Below are 18495 nucleotides of genomic sequence, written 5' to 3' on the forward strand. Positions count from 1 at the left end.
GCCACACACATATACAGACCACCGCCACTGCCACAAATTCCCTAAGTTATGCTTTTAAAACCTGGCAAGCCCTCACCCTGCTCAGGCTGAATCCCTGGTTATCTATTTGCCTCATGAAGACTTTCAAGAAACCTAGGAAGTAGTGCCTCCATAGGTGTGTATGCTGTATCTGTGTATCCTTTCCATCGTCATCTTTGTGCAGGTAAGTGTCTATGTCCTTCCTATGAAGGGGTCTTGTATCCTTTACCCATGTTTGTTGGCATATTTTCATCAACCATTGTCTCACTGTGACAAGAGCATAGTGATTTACACAACTGCTCCTGGAAGACATGATGGAGCATAGAATGCATGTAGGGTGGGGGGAAATAATTCATAGTTCCATTTTATTAGCTAAATTAATTGTTTTGTTATTCATTTGAGTTGAGTTAGATATTACAGAAATACATATATTGATCAATACTATATTTGAAAAATTGTTTTTTATAATTAATTCATGTTCATCATCCAAAAGAAAGTTTTTCATTAAATGATTTTTTAAATCATTGGGAAGGGGAAATTGATAAAGATTCTCACCTATATCTTGTTCTGTTGAAGCATCTTCTCTACCAACATATGTCTGACCTTCCTGGAAAGAAAAGTCAAGTAAAATTTATTAGTAAGAGTATGAGGAATGGTCTGTGTCTCCATTTGTCATTTAAGTCCAAGAAACCTAATGACTGATGGGCTGAGCAAGGTCCCAGGGAAGGCCACAGCAATGTCCCATGTCCCAGGGAAGGCCATGGCAATGTACCAGGGAAGACCACTGCCTCAGTGCAATTAGAGTTCACTGAGACTCTGAAACAGTACCCAATGTTGCCTAGAAAATGAGAGCAGAACTCCTGGGGCTTACGGCTCAACAATGAGTAGGTTCCTATCTTGGCATGCATCAATGACTTTCCCAGGACAGTAATCTCACTTATCTTCCTGATCCTTTCTGGTGAGATTTTCCTCCAGTGGCGAGAAGTTTCTTTGTGTCTAAAGATAGTTTATGGGAGCCCACAAAGCACAGCACAATACGATTCTCATTTTAATCCATGGATGAGAAAGAGGACACTAAAGTCAAGGTTACAGAAGCAACACTGAGGCTGATGGGCAGATTCTGCTCTCTTGACATGAATAGCCTGTTCAGGACCAGGTCCAATAATGCGAGAGACACAACTTTATAATTAACACAACCGACCAGGAAACTACATACAACCAATCCCAGCTCCAACTGCATGTGACTTTTCTTCCTCAGTGCGTCTGCTTTTTTGGTCGTTACCTCCCTCTTATCAATTCTACAAATTAGAAGGCAAAGTAAATGAATCTTCATTTACTTTAGAACTCCATAAAAATGTGAACTTCTAATACCACAGAATCCCAATGAACTGCTGAAAATCTCCAGAGGGTTCAAAGATTTGTTGCATATTCTTTAATGCAATAGCTGTGTCCATGGACACAGAGTATTATAACAAACCTTGCTAGTGTCTAAAGGAAAAACTGAAAACAAAATTAGAATGTTCCACTTAAGCAGTTTTTACCTTCAAGTGATATAAGATGATTCCAGTACTCAGAAGGTCATCATCAATGCCAATCAAATGGGGCAGTTCAGAATCCAAAACAACTCCAATCCCTTCTTTCCTAAGGGCTAGAGTTTGTTCCTGAAATTAGGAGGAAAAGAAACAGAAAAGATTACCTTAAGGAAAGAGAACTTTTTGCTAGGTATTCTTTAGAGTGTTAGAAAATGTTATTTCGCATCCAAAAAAAAAAAAAAAAAAATCCAAGAAAAATGAACCTTAAACTTCATGTTGAAATCCTGGCATATGGTAGGCAAAGTGAACTTGAAACATATAAAAGCTCAATATAAAATGAATTAAACTTATTGCCTGATACATATAACCTCTTTGAACCATGTTCAAACTTTGCCTTCCTTAGGAAAGGTTCTATAACCACCCAAATACAAAATAATCTTTCTCTTCTAAAATCTTTATTTCACTTAGTATCTAGATGTCTCTTGATTTGTTGGCTCTTCTCTCCAGTTACTACAGTCAAACTGTGCACGTCCCTAAGAGCAATGATGTCCTGTGCATTAGCTACCCCCGCACCACAGCTGCCTGACCTTCTGTCTCCTGCATCATCTTCTCCTCTTACTTATCATTCCCCTCCACACACAAATCTGCTACAGATCTCCCACCACCACCAGCACCACTGCCCTTGGCTCTGGATCTCCCTCCAGCTCCCACCAATTTCTCTCTGCCACTTTAGAGAAAATAACTTCCAAAGAGTTCCCTACTCTTGTGGTTCTCCAATTCCTCCCGTCCTGCTCTCTTTTGAGTCCACTCTATGGAGTCTTTCATCCTTGGAAGTCTAGTAAGTACAGTCACTCCGTTGATGATTTCCTGCCTCTTGACTTTACCCGCAACCTATATGCTGATGACTCTCAAATCTAAATTCCCAGGCAGACCTCTCCGTTAACTCCATACCCGTGTGTGTGTGTGTGTGTGTGTGTGTGTGTGTGTGTGTGTGCATGTTATATATGCCTGCCTGCCTCAGTATATCTGTAGGGATGCCAAACAGGCAGCTGAAACTTAATACACTGAAAAACCAATCCTTGATTCCTCCTGCCTCCCAAACCTGCACGCTATCCCTTCTCAGTAAATGCCAACCTTCCTTACTCGTATAGTTACTCAGACCAAAAACCATGGCTCTACTTTGCTCCTTACTTTCTCTAAACCCTACACATTTAGTGTTGACTCTGCATTCAAAATATGCCCCCACCTGATAGCATCAAGCTACCTGTACCACATTCTTCCCTTGCCCCCCCCATCACCTCAATGATCCAGGCTACCACTACTCAAGCCCCAACTATGGCACATGCTCTGCTCAACAGCCAGAGGGATGCCAGGACAGGCCATGCCTCTGATCAGATCCTTTATGTGGCCTTCCATACTCTGAAATAAGAGCCCAAGTCTTTGTAAGGTTCTACAAAGCACTGCACAATTGCATCCCTTGCTAACCTCTTGCTCTCATCTCCTGCCACTCTCCGCTTTGCTCATTCCTCTCTAGGAATCCACGGCTCTGCTGTCCTCAGACTTGCCAGTCTGCCTCTACCTCGGGGTTTAGACATTGCTTTTCCTTCTGCTTTTGTGGTTGCTGTTTCTTCTGATATTGTCTATTCCTTCAATTCTCTTAAAGCAGGGTTACTTGCCCTTGGTTGACACTACTGACCTTTTAAACCAAATGATTCTTTATTATGGGAGGAATATCTTGTGTATTGTAGGATGTTTACCAGCATCCCTGAACTCTACCCACTAGATAACAGTAACACACTACATCTCCCCTGAGGTTGTTAAGAACCAGGTGTCTCTAGACACTGTCAAATGAGCCTTGGGGGACAAGATCAGTCCCAGTTGAGAAGAACTGCCCTATATACATATATAACTTGGTTCTCACTGCCTCAGGTCTCTGCTCAAAAGCTACTTTCCTCATCACCCGATACAAGATAGTAATCACCAACCTCCCTTATCCTGATTTCTTCCTCTCCTTAGCAATTATCACTATATGATATGTTATATATACAAGTATATTAGTTGTCCCGACTAGAATGTAACCAAGTGACTAATTACATGTCTGACACATAGTAGCTCCTCAATTAATATTTACCAAATGAATGAATGAGTGGGTAGATACATGTGAATTCAGAGAAATACAGGAATGAGGGTTAATGGCAGCCCTTTAGGGAAGACACTGGTAGGCCTATGTCTTAATATCAGGTCCAAGACAAAAGACCTCTAAAATCAGGCTTCTAGGCAAGTCCAAGGGAAAGCAGACAAATTCCAGAGCACTGAAGGTGAGAATTCCAGCCTTGAAATTGAGCTGTGCTAAGTTCACAGTGAGTCATCCCAAGAGCATGACATTGTGCTCTGTGATTTCAGGTGCGATGGGAGCAACAGGAGAGCAATTCCAAGCTACAAACCTGGGCTCCTGGGGAGAGACACTCCCAGTGAATGTCTTCTCCACCCCCCACCCCCCAACAATCAGACAGCTCTGGAACTCCAATGCCCAGTACTATCTAAAACATAACAGGTATTCCCTAGATTCCTGGAATGGAAAAAGTATTTGTGTCATTTAAATATTAAAACAGTGTACAAATTCTGCCATTCTCTAGGTGAAAGATTCAGAACCTCACAACCTTGCAGACAAGGGAACTCCTCTAAGTTTCTGGGGAAGAGTGGGGGAAGCAGAGCAGTCCCTCAGGCCTTCATCTCTGCAGATATGTGTGTGAGTCTCAAACATGCACATGCAGAGCTGGAGTCATGCAGAGGGCAATGGAATGAAGTGGCAGAAAAGATGGCTAATAAATAAATAAATAAATAAATAAATAAATACCACAACTTGAAAGAAAGAAATTTAATTTAACAACCATTAAATAGATACATAGAGAAAATGACCAATGCGTAACAGATTCATGAAAAGGAAATGAAGCTCATCAGTTACTCCTCTTATCAGCCTGGTTCTCATCCCAGGGCTCAGAACCTCAGGCTTTGAGGTCAGAGACTTGAGTCATTTGATGTGTTACACCAAGGCCCTTGCAAAGCTTAGCTGAAATGAGCTCTCTAAACAAACCAACCCCTGCTACTACCTCTGGGATATTGGTAGAATTTGTGCTTCTCCTTCTGCCCACAGAATTCAAGTAGAAGTTAAAAGTATTTAACTTTTTTAAAGATATAAATCACAATGGAGAAGTTAATCATACAGCCCCATTGCATAAAACAATGCCCTCACTTGTTGCCTGACAGCTGCCAAACCGTTTGTTCCCCGTGCTCTTCCCAGGATTTCACGAGGCAGTGCTTCAGCACAAGGCAGTGCTTCAGCAAACTGAGGCTCGATGGAAAGATATCGATAAAACTCCCTTGAGGAGATGTTTCAGCAAACTGAGACCCGAAGAAATAATATCCCCGCTGCCCCTTAATGGATCCCCTAGAGTTATGTGTGTGCGTGAAGGCCCAGTACGTGTTGGAGCACAATGGGGACTTTCGGAAAGACAGCCAACAAGCACATAATTCACAGATCTTAAGATTACTTCCTCGTTTGTTAACCAATAAAAGCTTTGTGTTGCCCTGATTCGGGGCTCAGTCCTTGAGGCTTGAGTCCCTTGGCCCCACTTGCACTCTGTTCTTGGCTACTGTCTTTCTTAACCCTGTGCCCTTCTCGCTTCCCACAGCTCTTGTCGTGCAGGATGCGACACTCACTGGAAGGTCTGGTAGCTCAGAACTGTGACAGTGCTGCACATAAGGCAGGTAACCTCCTGGCAATGAATTGTTCCAGGCTTCCAGGTCCATGTGACAAGTACAGTAACTGGTCTCATAACTCCAGACACATATGTATTTTCTTTCTGCATAAAAGTGGACAATAACCCCACCAAAAGGCAGTATTTTAAACTCTAATAGTTCCCACTCAAACTAGAGAAATTGTTTTGGAATACATCCCAGTTTGGTTTAATTTTCTTTTTCTTTTTTAGACAATGAAAAATAGTTTGTTTCTTTTCCTTCCTTGAAATAAGTCTCAGAGACTTCGAAAATCATTTGAAATTCATAACTTTGGAGCCATTAGGTCAAAAGCATTATTTGTCTCTACCTATCTCCTCCCACTCTTCCACACACACATCAGCATGCACTCACACACACTTCAATACATAGAATGGGTGAAACCGGAATTAAGACAAAGTTTTCCAGGATTGGGAGTGGGGGCAGATGAATTTATGATTAATGTTGCCCTAAAGCTCTATGACATTCGAGCTGCATTCACTACATGATATTATAAAAGTGTCACCTCATAAAACTAAAAATGATGGTTTAAATCATTGCTCAAGTGAGAAAGTGATTTCAGACAAAAATATCTATCACCTATAAAATATTTATTGAGTGGCATCTACTGTTATACATAATTTATGAAACACCTCCTTGATAAGATGGAATATTTAAATAGTAGGCTATCCCTCCAACTCCAGGTACACTGGGTCCCAAAGAAAGTGATAAAATATGTCTAACCACACATATATTGTATTGAAACAAATCTTTTGGCAACCAATATTTGCATTAAAAGGAAACTATGGACTGACTAAAAGTGTCAAAACATAGAATCAGCGTATTTTAAACATTATATTCATTACATTTGCAAATAATATGTTCAATATGTTTTTCTTCAACCTGCGAATTTAAAACATATGTCCAGTGCTGGGACAACTGCAGCATCACTTCTGGCAGATGCCAGGTGGGAAGAAAGGCCACACATGGGTTTGGCTCACTGGGAGCATCCTGTGTACCCACTATACTCGTTTTATGAGATTGAGCAGGAATTCAATCTCTTAATCACAGCTACATCCTTCCCATCTATCTCTGTGTCTGACAAAATTCAACAACTTTCCTGAATAAATTAGTGAAAACCAATACAAAAACTTATCAACAACAAAAATCTATATTTCTGTCTTGAGAAGTCTACCTGAGAGTTAGATCTTGCTTGGGAAATATTAAGAAAACTTTGGCAATGTGTCTGTGCTACCTAAAGTAAAAGCTCTGTAAGATTAGAAATTGTGTTTGGCCGTGGAAGGGAATGGGTTCTTGCCATCTGCAGTGGCATGGATGGACCTGGAGGATGTTATGCTGAGTGGAGTAACTCAGACAGAGAAAGACAGATGCAATGTGATTTTGCTTATCTGTGGAATCTAAAGAACAAAATACACAAAACAGAAACAAACTCATAGATACAGAGAACATTTTGATGGTTGCCAGCTAGGAAGGGAGTTGGGAAACGTGTGAAAAAAGGGAAGGGATTAAGAAGTACAAATTTGTTGTTACACAATAGTCATAGGGATGTAGGGTACAGCATAAGGAATATAGTTACTATTGTAAAAACTATATATGGTGTCAGATGGGTACTAGATCTATCGGGGTGACAGATGGGAGGGGATTTGGGGCAGGATGAAAAAGGGATTAAAAAGTACAAATTGGTAGTTACAAAATAGTCATGAGGATGTAAAGTAAAGCATAGGGAATACAGTCCATGATATGGTAATAACTATGTATAGTGCTAGGTGGGTATTACTTCTATTAGACTAGTCAGGGTGATCACTTTTTAGTTATATAAATGTCTAACAACTATACTGTACACTTGAAATTAACATAAAATAACACTGAATGTCAACATAAACAAATAAATAAAGTGAAAAAAAGAGTAGAAATTGTGTTTCCTCATATTAGTATATTAGGTAACTACAGCTGCACAGGTACACAGTAGTTACTCAATAAATGCTATTATTTGGCACTGAAGGGAGTAAATGATTTTAAGTGGACACACACACACACACACACACACAAATACACACACCAAAGGTGCCAACAAACTGTATACAAGTGGACACTTTGGTCAACGTTGCTCAGCAGTAGTTCCCCGTAATCAGAAGTATGTGGACACTGACGGTAACCACTTTGGAGCACCTCTTGTAATTGCAGAAGTCAAACGTGACTTGTATTCATCTTTTGTTAATGGAATATATTATTACAATTTTAATAGCTTTTTCTTTTCTTAAAATGGGTATACATTTTTTCGGCACCCTCTGTGTGTGTGTGTGTGTGTGTGTGTGTGTGTGTGTGTGTGTGATAACCAAGAATTAAATGTCAGAATCTTTGGACAACTATGTGTTTCACTAACTGGAGGAATTTTGTAGAGATCCCTCACAGTATAAAGTGTATTTAATTTCTGCAAACTTGACCACAACACTTAGCAAAACGGGAGGAAGAGAGCCACAGTCAAGGCTTAGCGCACAAACCCAGTGTGGGTGTGAGGAGGGAGGGAGGAAATCAGACAGGCAGGAAGACTTTTCCAAAAAGTAAAATTACCCTTAGCAAAGCTGCTTTCTATTTTTATTATTTTTTTAATGCATGTGATTTTATTTTAATTTAGCATTAGGAAAAGTATTTGTTGAATTTCAACCAAATGTTTCTTCACTACAAGAGATATTTCCTAAAATATCCTTCTAAGTTAAGACATTATGAAACATATTTAGAGGTTGACAGCACTGCATATACATATTTTTCATACAAGTTTTGGTTATAAGAACCATTACTCAAGTTTGTACATGTTTGAAAATATCTGCCTCCTGCCCTTCTACCTGAATGACATTGGAGCCGCATCAATTTGGGCCACATGCTGAGTCATACTAACTGTCCCTCAAAACAACTAAAGATGTGGCTTCACTGTCTTCAGAAATTGAATGCTGCTCTAAGGAAATACGAAGCTAATTTGACTTTCAGTCCATGGAAGGTAATTTGGTTTTCTGTCTGGATCTTTGAAAATTTTTTCCTTTATACTTGAAATACAACAGGTTAATTAGGATAGACTGCAGTATTAAACATTCTGTACTCTAAATTTTCCTGGAACACAATACATTCTAATCTGCAGACTCAATTCTTTTATTTGTTTTCCATTTCATGAAAATTGTCTTGTTTTTATATTACATTTTCTGTTTCACTTGATGACTGTCTACTTTGGGGACACCAATTATCCTTATATTACATTGTCTTTGTCTTCTTTATCTTTCAGCTTCTGATTGCTTTACTGTCTTCATCATTTCACTTGTGTCCACTGAGATTATCAAGCTTTTTAGTAATTTGATCTCAATGGCATCTATTGTTTTCCTTGATAGTTCTAACATTATTTATTAGTCCTGCAAAGCATGTTGTTCAAGACCTCAAAGTCTACCTTTAGGTTTGCAACCTCTCTTTTTTCATCTCAGTCTGCTTTTTATTATCATCTTATTTACTGAATTTCTGTTTCTCATTAACTTGATCTATAGAATAAAACAATTGTAAGGAATTCCCTTTATGCCTTGAGGTATGTTGTCATCTAAATCTGGATCTTTTTGTCTTTTGCATGCTTTATTCCTTTTCTTGTATTCTGTTTATCTGTCTGTCCATCTGGCTATTTAGCTATCCATCCACCACTACAGCTATGTTTATATAATTGCCCTACTTTTTCCTTCATCTTGCGTATGCTTAGGTTGCCTGTCTATAAATTCCATATGCTCTAACACAGGATGGGCATCTCCTTGACTCTTGTCATATGTAGGGTCTTTCTAGTTTAAAGACTGAGCAGCCTGTGTTCTATCCATTCTCTCTCCAGATGGGATGACAGAGGGCCAAGAAATCTCATCTGAAGCACTGTAAAGACTTTGAGTTCCTGGGTTCTGCCCTTGTTTAACAAAGGTGGTTAAATAGCCTCTACTGAGCTCCTTACTTCTGCTTGAGAAGAAATCTCATTCCTATGGGGAGGGTTGCTCTCAGGTTTCTCATTGTTTCACCAGGCCTTCACTTAAACAGAGAGTCAGCATCACCCCAGTTACCACCATCAGCCATTTCTATGATTCCTCAATAAGAAAAGGAAAATCAATTTGTTTCTCCCTGATTTGAGGGTACTGAGGAGGGTTTATAGAATCTTCTCTCATTGAGCTTCTGAGGTACACGCTTAAGAACACCACCTCCCTTACAACCGTCCCTATTCCTCAACGGCCAGCTCATGACTTTTTCATCCGCTTCCTATTAGTGATTTTTTACAGTGGTTCTGCTGCCAACAACATGTTTGTCTTGCTTTTTATTATCAACTATTCATTTCTTTGAAATCTGTGATGTCATCTCCAATTGCCTCTTTAACATCAAAGTCAAGAATAGGATTTCAGCAAGCTACAAACGGGAAGGAAGAAAACAAGGGGTACTTCTTTGGGTTTGGGGGATTCCTTAAATAAAGATACGGAAGTGGAAAACATTGGCATATACATAAGGAACCACTGGGCATCCAGTTTAACTGATAAACCTGGGGAAAATGGTCTGAAAAGTCAGACAAACATTATTTGATTCAGAAACTGGGAAGCCACTCAGAATTTTGAAAACAGGAATTGGTTGATACTTCATAAGATGAATCTGGCAAGGATGTGCAGGATAAATAGAAACAGCGGACAAAGGGAGGCAGAATTAGAAGGGAAGGGAGAGCGTGAGAGACACTATAGAGGGAGATGGCCTCTAAGTGACAATTAATTTAGACTGATTGACCTTAAGTAAAGACATTCTTCTCAACTGTTTTACATATTCTTCTTAATAAGAAATAAGGAAACCAGAGAGCTTGCAAGAGTTGCAAAAATATGATAAATATCCGGAAGATTTTTATTGCTAGGTAAAAAAAAAAAAAAACCCTGACATTTCCTAGTTGTACTTTCCAGACAGCTCAGCAAGTGGGTATTGCTGACTTATTAAAACTCACTCACCAATTTGACTAGCAAGTGTCGACAAGTAATTTACATGTTTCTTTTACAATATACAAATGATAAACAATCATTTTCATCACAAACCAATTAGCTCTGAAATCCTGAAAGTATACCACAAACTCGCATTCACCCAGAAGTGAAGCACGTTTATTTTGCACATAGAAAGACACTTGACTGTCCAACAGAGAAAGGAAATAGTTGCCCAGATTACCTGGCAGTCAATGAAGCTGCACCTGTGAACTGCCCTGACTACCATCCTGTCTTCCTCCACCCTTTGTCCATGCAACCTGAGCAAACTATGATGAAAAGATACAAGAATCTCCTTCACATCCCTTCAGGAAATAACTGCTACTTTTGCTATGTTCCCAAAGAGAACGATGAAGTAAGAGAAACAGTACTTGCTGGCTAGCAGCATGTTCTGTCCCTGCAGAGCTGATAGGTAACATGTAATCCCTCATGTGGGAGCGCTACTAATTACACTCTTTCAATCAGAATCAGGTTTAAAAACACAGACATAAAGAAGGGAAAGAACAGTCTGTGGAAGTTAAGGACTGGAAATCTACCTAAACTGAAAAGAGCTGGCAGATACCACAGACCTAGGGAGGCAAGAGAGGACCAGTCATCAAAATGAAGCCCCAGCAAGAAAGAGGTTCAGGTAGGAAGACAGAATTAGCCATCAGGTTGGAAAACAAAAACAAAAACAGAATCAAGTGAGTTAACCTAGAAGCCACCATCAAACCGTCTCTTTGCCTCAAACCCCATAGCTACACCATCAGTGGGTCCATCAGCTCTACGCGCAGAACAGTCGGAATCATCCACAACTTTCTGTCTCCACTGTTACTGACCTGGGTCTGGCTATCACCATCTTCTGCCTGGAGTCTCTAACATGCCCCAGTTGGTCTCTCTGCTTCCTCTCTTAGTACCCTACAACCTATTCTCCGCATGACAGCCAGAGCCATTGTTTCAAAACTTGAAGAGGTCGTGCATAAAACCCTGCAATGCTTTCCCATGCATTTAGATTGAAATGGCCCCACATCTCACTTAATCCGGCCCTTACCTGCATCTCCAACCTTACGCCCCTCCACTTCCCCCTTGGCTCACAACGTTCTAGCCACAGTGGCTTCCTCATGCCGAGTACATGCTGTTCTCCCTGCCTAGGAAATTCTCCCCCTAAATATCTGTGGCTTGCCCCTTGTCCATCAGCTCTTATACATGCTGCCTGCTCTCTAAAGATCAAAGATACCAGTGAGTAATATGGACAAGGTCCTTGCTCAGGTAAAGCTTATGTGCCCCACCCCTATTCTCCTACTCCCAAGCATGTTCTGTTACTCCACGGGGCTTACTGCCTTCACAGCACACAAGACTATCAAAATCATACATCAGTTTATTGCCTGTTGCTTCTCCAGAAAGCAAGCAGAGGGTCCAGGACAACAAGTCAAGCCCAGGGAAAGAGAGATCAGGAGGGAATCATCGAGAGCCAAAGTAATGAGCAGTGTCATGACCTCTGACCTGAGGGTTGAGACTGTCTCTTACCACTACTGTTTTTACACCCCTTGCTAGGCAAAAACAGCTCTTGAACCACAAATGAACACCTGAAATTACCAGGATAAGTCAAGCTTATAAAGGAAATCTTGTTTAAATATGAAGGTTTGATTCTAAAAGACTATCATCATAAATAATTTAACAAGTATCCAAAACATCTGTACTTAGCATCATGACGTTGATATCAGATTGTAACCTATTATATGATAAAAACCAGAGTAGGAATGCAAAAGCCTTTGCATTTTTCAATGCCTGTCAAACATTCCACATTAAAGTACCTGTGGTCAAAAGAAACACATTTAGACAGATGGTGAACAGTCCCAGACTCACCAGGGCAGAAACAGGAAGAGAAGAACCTGGCTACCGCCTACTCCGTGGTATTAATAAACCTAAATTTCCTCGCATATTGGCAGTAGGCTCATAAACAGTAAATAGAATTAATATTGTCATTTTAATGAACAGAAACTCTTGGGGCAGTTCAATTTCTACTACACTTCCCACTGCAGAAACATCCTTCTTTTTTTAAATGCCACACAGTTAACTGTTGGCAGGCAGCTCAGAGAAGATGCTGTATAGATCTTTCTGATGAAACAGTCCTCTCTGCAGGCTGAGCAAATCACCCAGATGTCTGTATTTAAATTATGCAAAATGCATATACCAATTAAAGAAATTACGTGTGAAAATATGCAAGAGCAAATTTCCTCACATTAATATTTAACTAGACTTTTTAAGTAGAGCAGATTCTTGTGATCACAAGTACTTTAGTATATTTGACCTAAATGGAAGCCCCAAATACTCAGAGTTCACCAGAAGGTTCTACAAGGGCATTTCTATACAGTACGAACTGTAACACTAGGTAAGAAAGCTAAGTGAAAGGATCACTTTAAGTGGCACTTTGTAACCCAGAAAGCTTCGCTCTGACATTGGCTTTAAACTTTGGTCTGTAAAGCTGGCTTACTCTTGTTTCTTAGCCATAGAAATGTCACGCTTATTTCTATGTCCCAGGCTTTACTCAAGTGGTCACATATGCTTGGGACAGCCTTCCGGTTCCTCCCTCTACCTGAATCTTACCCACGCGTTCCCTTCCCCTGGGAAGCACTCCAAGCCTACTTGGATCCATGGTGCACCCTCCCTTTGCAGTGACCACCGTTACCCGGCCTACTCACTTGCATCTCAGTCATTAATGGACTGATGTCTTTACATTCATGCATTGCTTCTTTCTCCTGCTAGACCAGTGGATCACCCAAGCAGTTTTTAAAAATAACATGTCTGAACCCTGCACTAGTCCTTTAAATGGGCATTCAGGGGCAGGGCCTGGGCATTGGTAGATTTTTAAGCTACCAGGTTTTTCACATCCAGGGTTGTGCCGTAATTTTCTGTATTCTCCAAATGACCAACATCTCTGTTTTGTTCGGTGCATCTGGAGAGTGCTCAAAGGAGTAAGTGCTGCAGTTTATCAACTCAAATCCCCTCGTCCTCCAGTTAGCTTCTCCTGCAACTCACTGAACTAATACATAACAAGCATCTCCTACTTGCCAGGTGATAGTCTATGCTGGGAATGCATCAGTGAATAAAACAGACACTCCCTTATATGTTATCTACATCTATCTCTGTATTGCTATCGTTAGATCTGGATCTATAGCTGTGTTACATGTAAAGATATTCCTATATTATGTAAGCATAACTATAGATATATCTATGTATTGCTCTGTTAATCATTAGATAATTTATCTATATTGGCTTATAAATATTAGACAGCAGCTGTTGTCACTAAAATAGTGACAAAAATAATTCAAACAAAAAAACCTGAAATTCACAGCACTTCTGTTTAACCAAAAAGTTTCAAGGTCCTGGTATGTGACAGAGTTATTACAAATAATATTTAATCCAACAAAATTCTTGCACACAGACTGGCAGAGTTTTTGCAAATTTCAACTCCACTGGGCCAGGCTGGGCACTAATGAACTATAGTGTCTAGTCACAGATTGCACGTCCTCCCTCCTTAGTTCCATTTAATCAGTCAGAATACCATGCCACTGGTAAATAACAGACAGTGCCACAGGAAAAAATGACATGCCTCTATATCAGGGCCATGAGTAAGAATGGTTGTCTTCTTCCTTTGGGCAATGTAAGGAATTAGCTTGATACCAATTCTTCAAGTGGATCATGAGATCCACTTTACAAAGGCAGTAGCCTGAGTCAGAGGGTAACTTCTCCCCCACCCAGCACAGTTACCCCAGACTCAGCAGTCTGGAATAGTCCAAACCCAAGAAGAAAAAGGGGGCTATGCGCAGTCCCCACTGATGTCACAAGTACCCCTGTTACTATCAAGCCCTACACAGCTTTAGAGATAAGAAAACTGAGCCTTGTAACACTAGCTGAAAGCACACAGCTATACTCAGAAGTTTCCAGAACACAGGCTGACACACGTCTTCATGCTATCCCCTGGAGCCTGCACATAAAAGATCACGTCGTCCCGTGTTTTATCCTTGCATTTATTTGAGACGGTGATTTCATTTCCTTCAGTTATAACTTAGCAGAAGTGGAATTGCTGGATTGTAGGGTAGTTCAATTTTATATATTCAGCCACAAAAAGAAGGAAATCCTGCCATTTGCAACAACATGGATGGACCTTGAGGACATTATGCTAAGTGAAACAAGTCAGAGAGAGTAAAATACATACTGAATGATCTCACTTTGAAGTCTGAAAAAAACAAACTAGTAAATACAGAGAATAGATTGGTGGTTGCCAGAGGGGACTACGGGAAGAGAGGGCGTAAAATGGGTGAAGGTTGTCAAAAGGTATGAACTTCCACTTATGAGATAAATATGTTATGGGGATGTACAGCCTGGTGACTAAAGTTAACAATACTGTAATGTATAATTTAAAGTTGGTAAGAATAAATCTTAAAAGTTCCCATCACAAGAAAAAGAAATGTGTAACTATGTGAGGTAATGAATGCTAAATAAATTTATTGTGATCTTTTTGCAATATATAAATATATATCAAATCATCATGTTGTATACCTAATATAATACAATATTCTTAAGTCAATTACATCTCAGTAAAACTAGGGTAGAAAACAAACAAAACGGGAAAATCCACAGGTGTCTGGAAGACAAAGGAATTTTGGCCACTTATTTATTTATTTTTTAATCAGCAGAAATCACACTTGAAAGACTTACTAATGCTTTCAGTAAAAATTTACCATTCTCCACAGGCATCAGGAACACACTCATGAAAATAAAATTTAAAACTATGTGGAAACCTGTAAGTGTGGCTTTGCATGATGCTGTGATGTCACAAGGCATCTGGATTCGTAGCTCTTAATTAAGCAGGAAATAAACAAATATAAAAGCAAAGATCCTCTAACTTTTAATGCAAGATGTTTTTACCTTTTTTTTTTAAATAAAATACGCGTGCACACACAGAGGTTTTCTCAAACAGGTGAAAGAAGGGTGAAGGTTAATTCCTGGACTTGGGGGTAGAGATTTCATTTATTTCTCAGCCACTTGAGCCACCAGCATCATGGCCAGAAGGGAATTTAGGAAAAAAAGAAGAGGAGAAGGAAGGAGAGATGTAAGAAGATAAAAAGGTAAAGAACAAAATTCTAGTTTCTCACAATTTTCTTCTGGAAGGTGCATAACCCCCAGCGAATGGGCTCATTGCTTCTCTTACTAATAAAATCTTCTTTTCATGGAGAAGAGAGAGTATACGCCTCTTTCCTTCTATTAACTTAATATCCACCATACTCACTAAAACCAAACCAGTCTAATGAATCCGTGTTCAGACAGCTGCTTATACCACAAGTAGTGATGGTTCGTCAAGAGCATACAGCAATACAGAAATGAGTTTCTGCCCTGGCCATGCAGTACACTTGGGGAGAAGGAATGAAAGCCCAACACAGAGGGACGTGACCTGGGTACTCAGTGAGTAACTAAATAAAACCATCCTCTAGGAATCTCAGTAGTTAATCCTTTCCAAATGGTCTGCCACTCAAACCCAGACCCTTAGGAGTCCATGTCCTTTCCATCACAACACAACACTTAGATGAACACCAATCCCAAAAGAGCAGCTCCTCCTCCCCCAATTAATTTAGCAGGAATATCAATGTATTGCTTGGTTGTATAAATGCTCTTATGATCAACAATATTTTACACAAGTATTCCTGTAAGTGATACATTACACTGTGAAACATTCTTAATATTTCTTTGGCAAGATAAATTGCAAAGTAAATCAAAAGGGCACATTCTTTCAGATCATACCAGAGGAGAGCTTGCAAAAGCCCACATATAATTTTGAACACTAACTGGACATGGCCTCAATAGTTTATTCAAATAGGAAACATAACCCATTTTAAAAAGAGAAATTACATTTGAAAGCTGTTTTGCAAGTAAAGCATGTATGGCTAAGATTACAAAACTGTTCAAGGAAACATGAAATTCAAAATAAAAAATGAATTGTGTTTCCTCATCTGGTCCATTAGTAGTAAAAGAGTAAACAAAATAAAAGGTACATGTGCAACATTTTCCAATCACACACTTCAATTATTTTTGCTAATAAGTGCAGTGCCAGCCAGTTCTCTAAACAAATAACTTCCCACAACCAGTTAAGAGTCAACAGTAAGCCAACAACTCTTTCCTAAGCCATCACAAAATCCAAACTCTAAAATCTACAACCTTCGTTCATTAAAAAACAATTTTACATGTTGTAAACTGGATACAATCACTTTGGAAAACTGACAGTATCTTCTTTAGTTAAATAATAATTACACCATGTGACCCAGCACTGCACCCAAAGGCACAAGCACCCCTATGGAAGGGATGGTTGGCTCCAGTTTAAGGCCAAATAACGGTATTTTTTTTTTTTTGTATATCCTGTGTGCTACATTTTCAGATAGTTAAAAAAAAGAAATCAAAAGAAGAATCCTACTTCATGACATGTGAAAAGTATATGAAATTAAAATTTCAATGTTCATAAGAAACGTTTTGTTGAAATACACATTGCATATTCATTCATTTACATGTTATTATCTGTGGCTGCTTTTGTGCTGCAGCAGCTGAGGTTAGGAGCTGGGAACAAAGGAGGAGGGAGTTGTTTACTACCCACCCTTTACCCAGCTCGCTGACCTATGCACTATGGAAATGCATGCATGCGTTCACCAGAAATGTCCGAATATGTTCATGGCAGCAGTATTCAAAATACACCCACAAAAAACTGCAAACTACTCAAATGTCCATTAAGAGTAGAATGAGTTAATGGCCATTTATTCATACAATGGAATAACATATAGTAATGAGAATGAACAAACAACAGTTACAGAAAATACCATTTTCTGAATACTACATATCTGATATTTGTGAATCTCACAAACCTTATGTGGAGTAAAGAAACCAGACAGATGGGGGGGGGGGAAATGTGAGCTTTCATGAGTCTAGGGTTCAAAAACAGGCAAAATAGTCTGTGCATATAGAAAACAGGATAATGGTTAGCTTTCAAGGGGAGACTAGTGACCAGGAAGGAACTGCTGGAGCTAGAACGTTCTGTTTCTTCATCAGGATGTATTCACTTTGTAAATATGATTCAAACTGGACACTTAGGATTTCTGCACATGATAGTTCTATGCTAATACTTCAATGAAAAGTTCACTAAAATTTAAAAAAAAATTGCATAGAGTTTACGCAGGTGTGATAATGTGACTTCCTGACCCGACAGAGTAGAAACGACCAATAAGAAATGAGGAAGGACATGACTGGGAGAAGTAGGTGCAGGCGTGACAATAGGTAAGGCTGTCCAGAAGGGAAAGTGAAATGACTTGGCACTTTTAGCATTCAGTCTATGTTCACTGCTGCTTCTGCTATCATGCAAAACAGACTCAAGAACACAAAATCACGTGAATTATAGGGTAGCAATTGGTAATTTAGCTGTACTATGTGTGGGCTCAAGAGATCCCCGTAGATGGGCATAACATTCACCTGAGTTTCATAACAACTATGTCTGGGTCATTAAGGAACACTTAGGGTGCCCTTACAACACAGTAAAGTCTTGCTCTTTACCTGTCAGCTGCTTGTTTTGTTTTTTGTTTGTTTGTTTGTTTCTTTGTTTTTAAATCATCCCACCTCCCCAAACAGGACAGATCATTCCCCAAAGGCACCAGGCCTAAGGCTGGACAATCTCCCCTCCCAGTGATTCTTTCGTTGTTCTTATTAACACTAAGAAGAAATGTGGCCATTTCAAGTATTATGGTGCTGTTCTACTGCTATGCTATATTTAACATGATGGGAAAGTGTGTTGTCTATTTTCTGAAACATTCCGCCCCAAATGGGTAACATGTGTCTGTTTGCTCTGAGGGGTAAACTTTTGTAACCTAGAAAACAGAAGCTTATAGCAAATGCCTAACTCACAATAGTATCAAATAATGAGAGCCCTGCAGAGTCAGGAAGGCAATTCCTTTCACTGATATTAAACTATATCGATAATTCCCTCACCCTGGGCAATTTTGTACAAAGGAGAAAAGCCAAAGTACATATAAATTTTAAAACTGCATTAGTCTTCTGTTGCTGCATAACAAATTATCACCAACTTAGTGGCTTACAAGAATACAAATGTATTACCTTAC

General features: G+C 39.5%; 1 protein-coding gene across 8 annotated transcripts in view; it reads right to left on the reverse strand.

Annotated features, from left to right (window-relative positions):
- KIF16B (kinesin family member 16B) overlaps positions 1–18495 on the reverse strand; it is a 293589-nt gene that overhangs the window by 153414 nt on the left and 121680 nt on the right. For all 8 annotated transcript variants that reach the window (XR_002136070.2, XM_019714654.2, XM_019714650.2 and 5 more), the window contains 2 exons: positions 1560–1679; positions 574–625 (listed from right to left, as the gene is read on the reverse strand). Coding sequence is in view for 7 of the 8 variants with exons in the window: in XM_019714654.2 (XP_019570213.2) it covers positions 574–625; positions 1560–1679 (172 nt within the window). In the remaining variant the exon portion in view is untranslated. The remainder of the gene's footprint in view (positions 1–573; positions 626–1559; positions 1680–18495) is intronic.

Source organism: Rhinolophus sinicus, linkage group LG13 (genome assembly GCF_036562045.2).
Source record: "Rhinolophus sinicus isolate RSC01 linkage group LG13, ASM3656204v1, whole genome shotgun sequence".
NCBI classification, from domain to species: domain Eukaryota; kingdom Metazoa; phylum Chordata; class Mammalia; order Chiroptera; family Rhinolophidae; genus Rhinolophus; species Rhinolophus sinicus.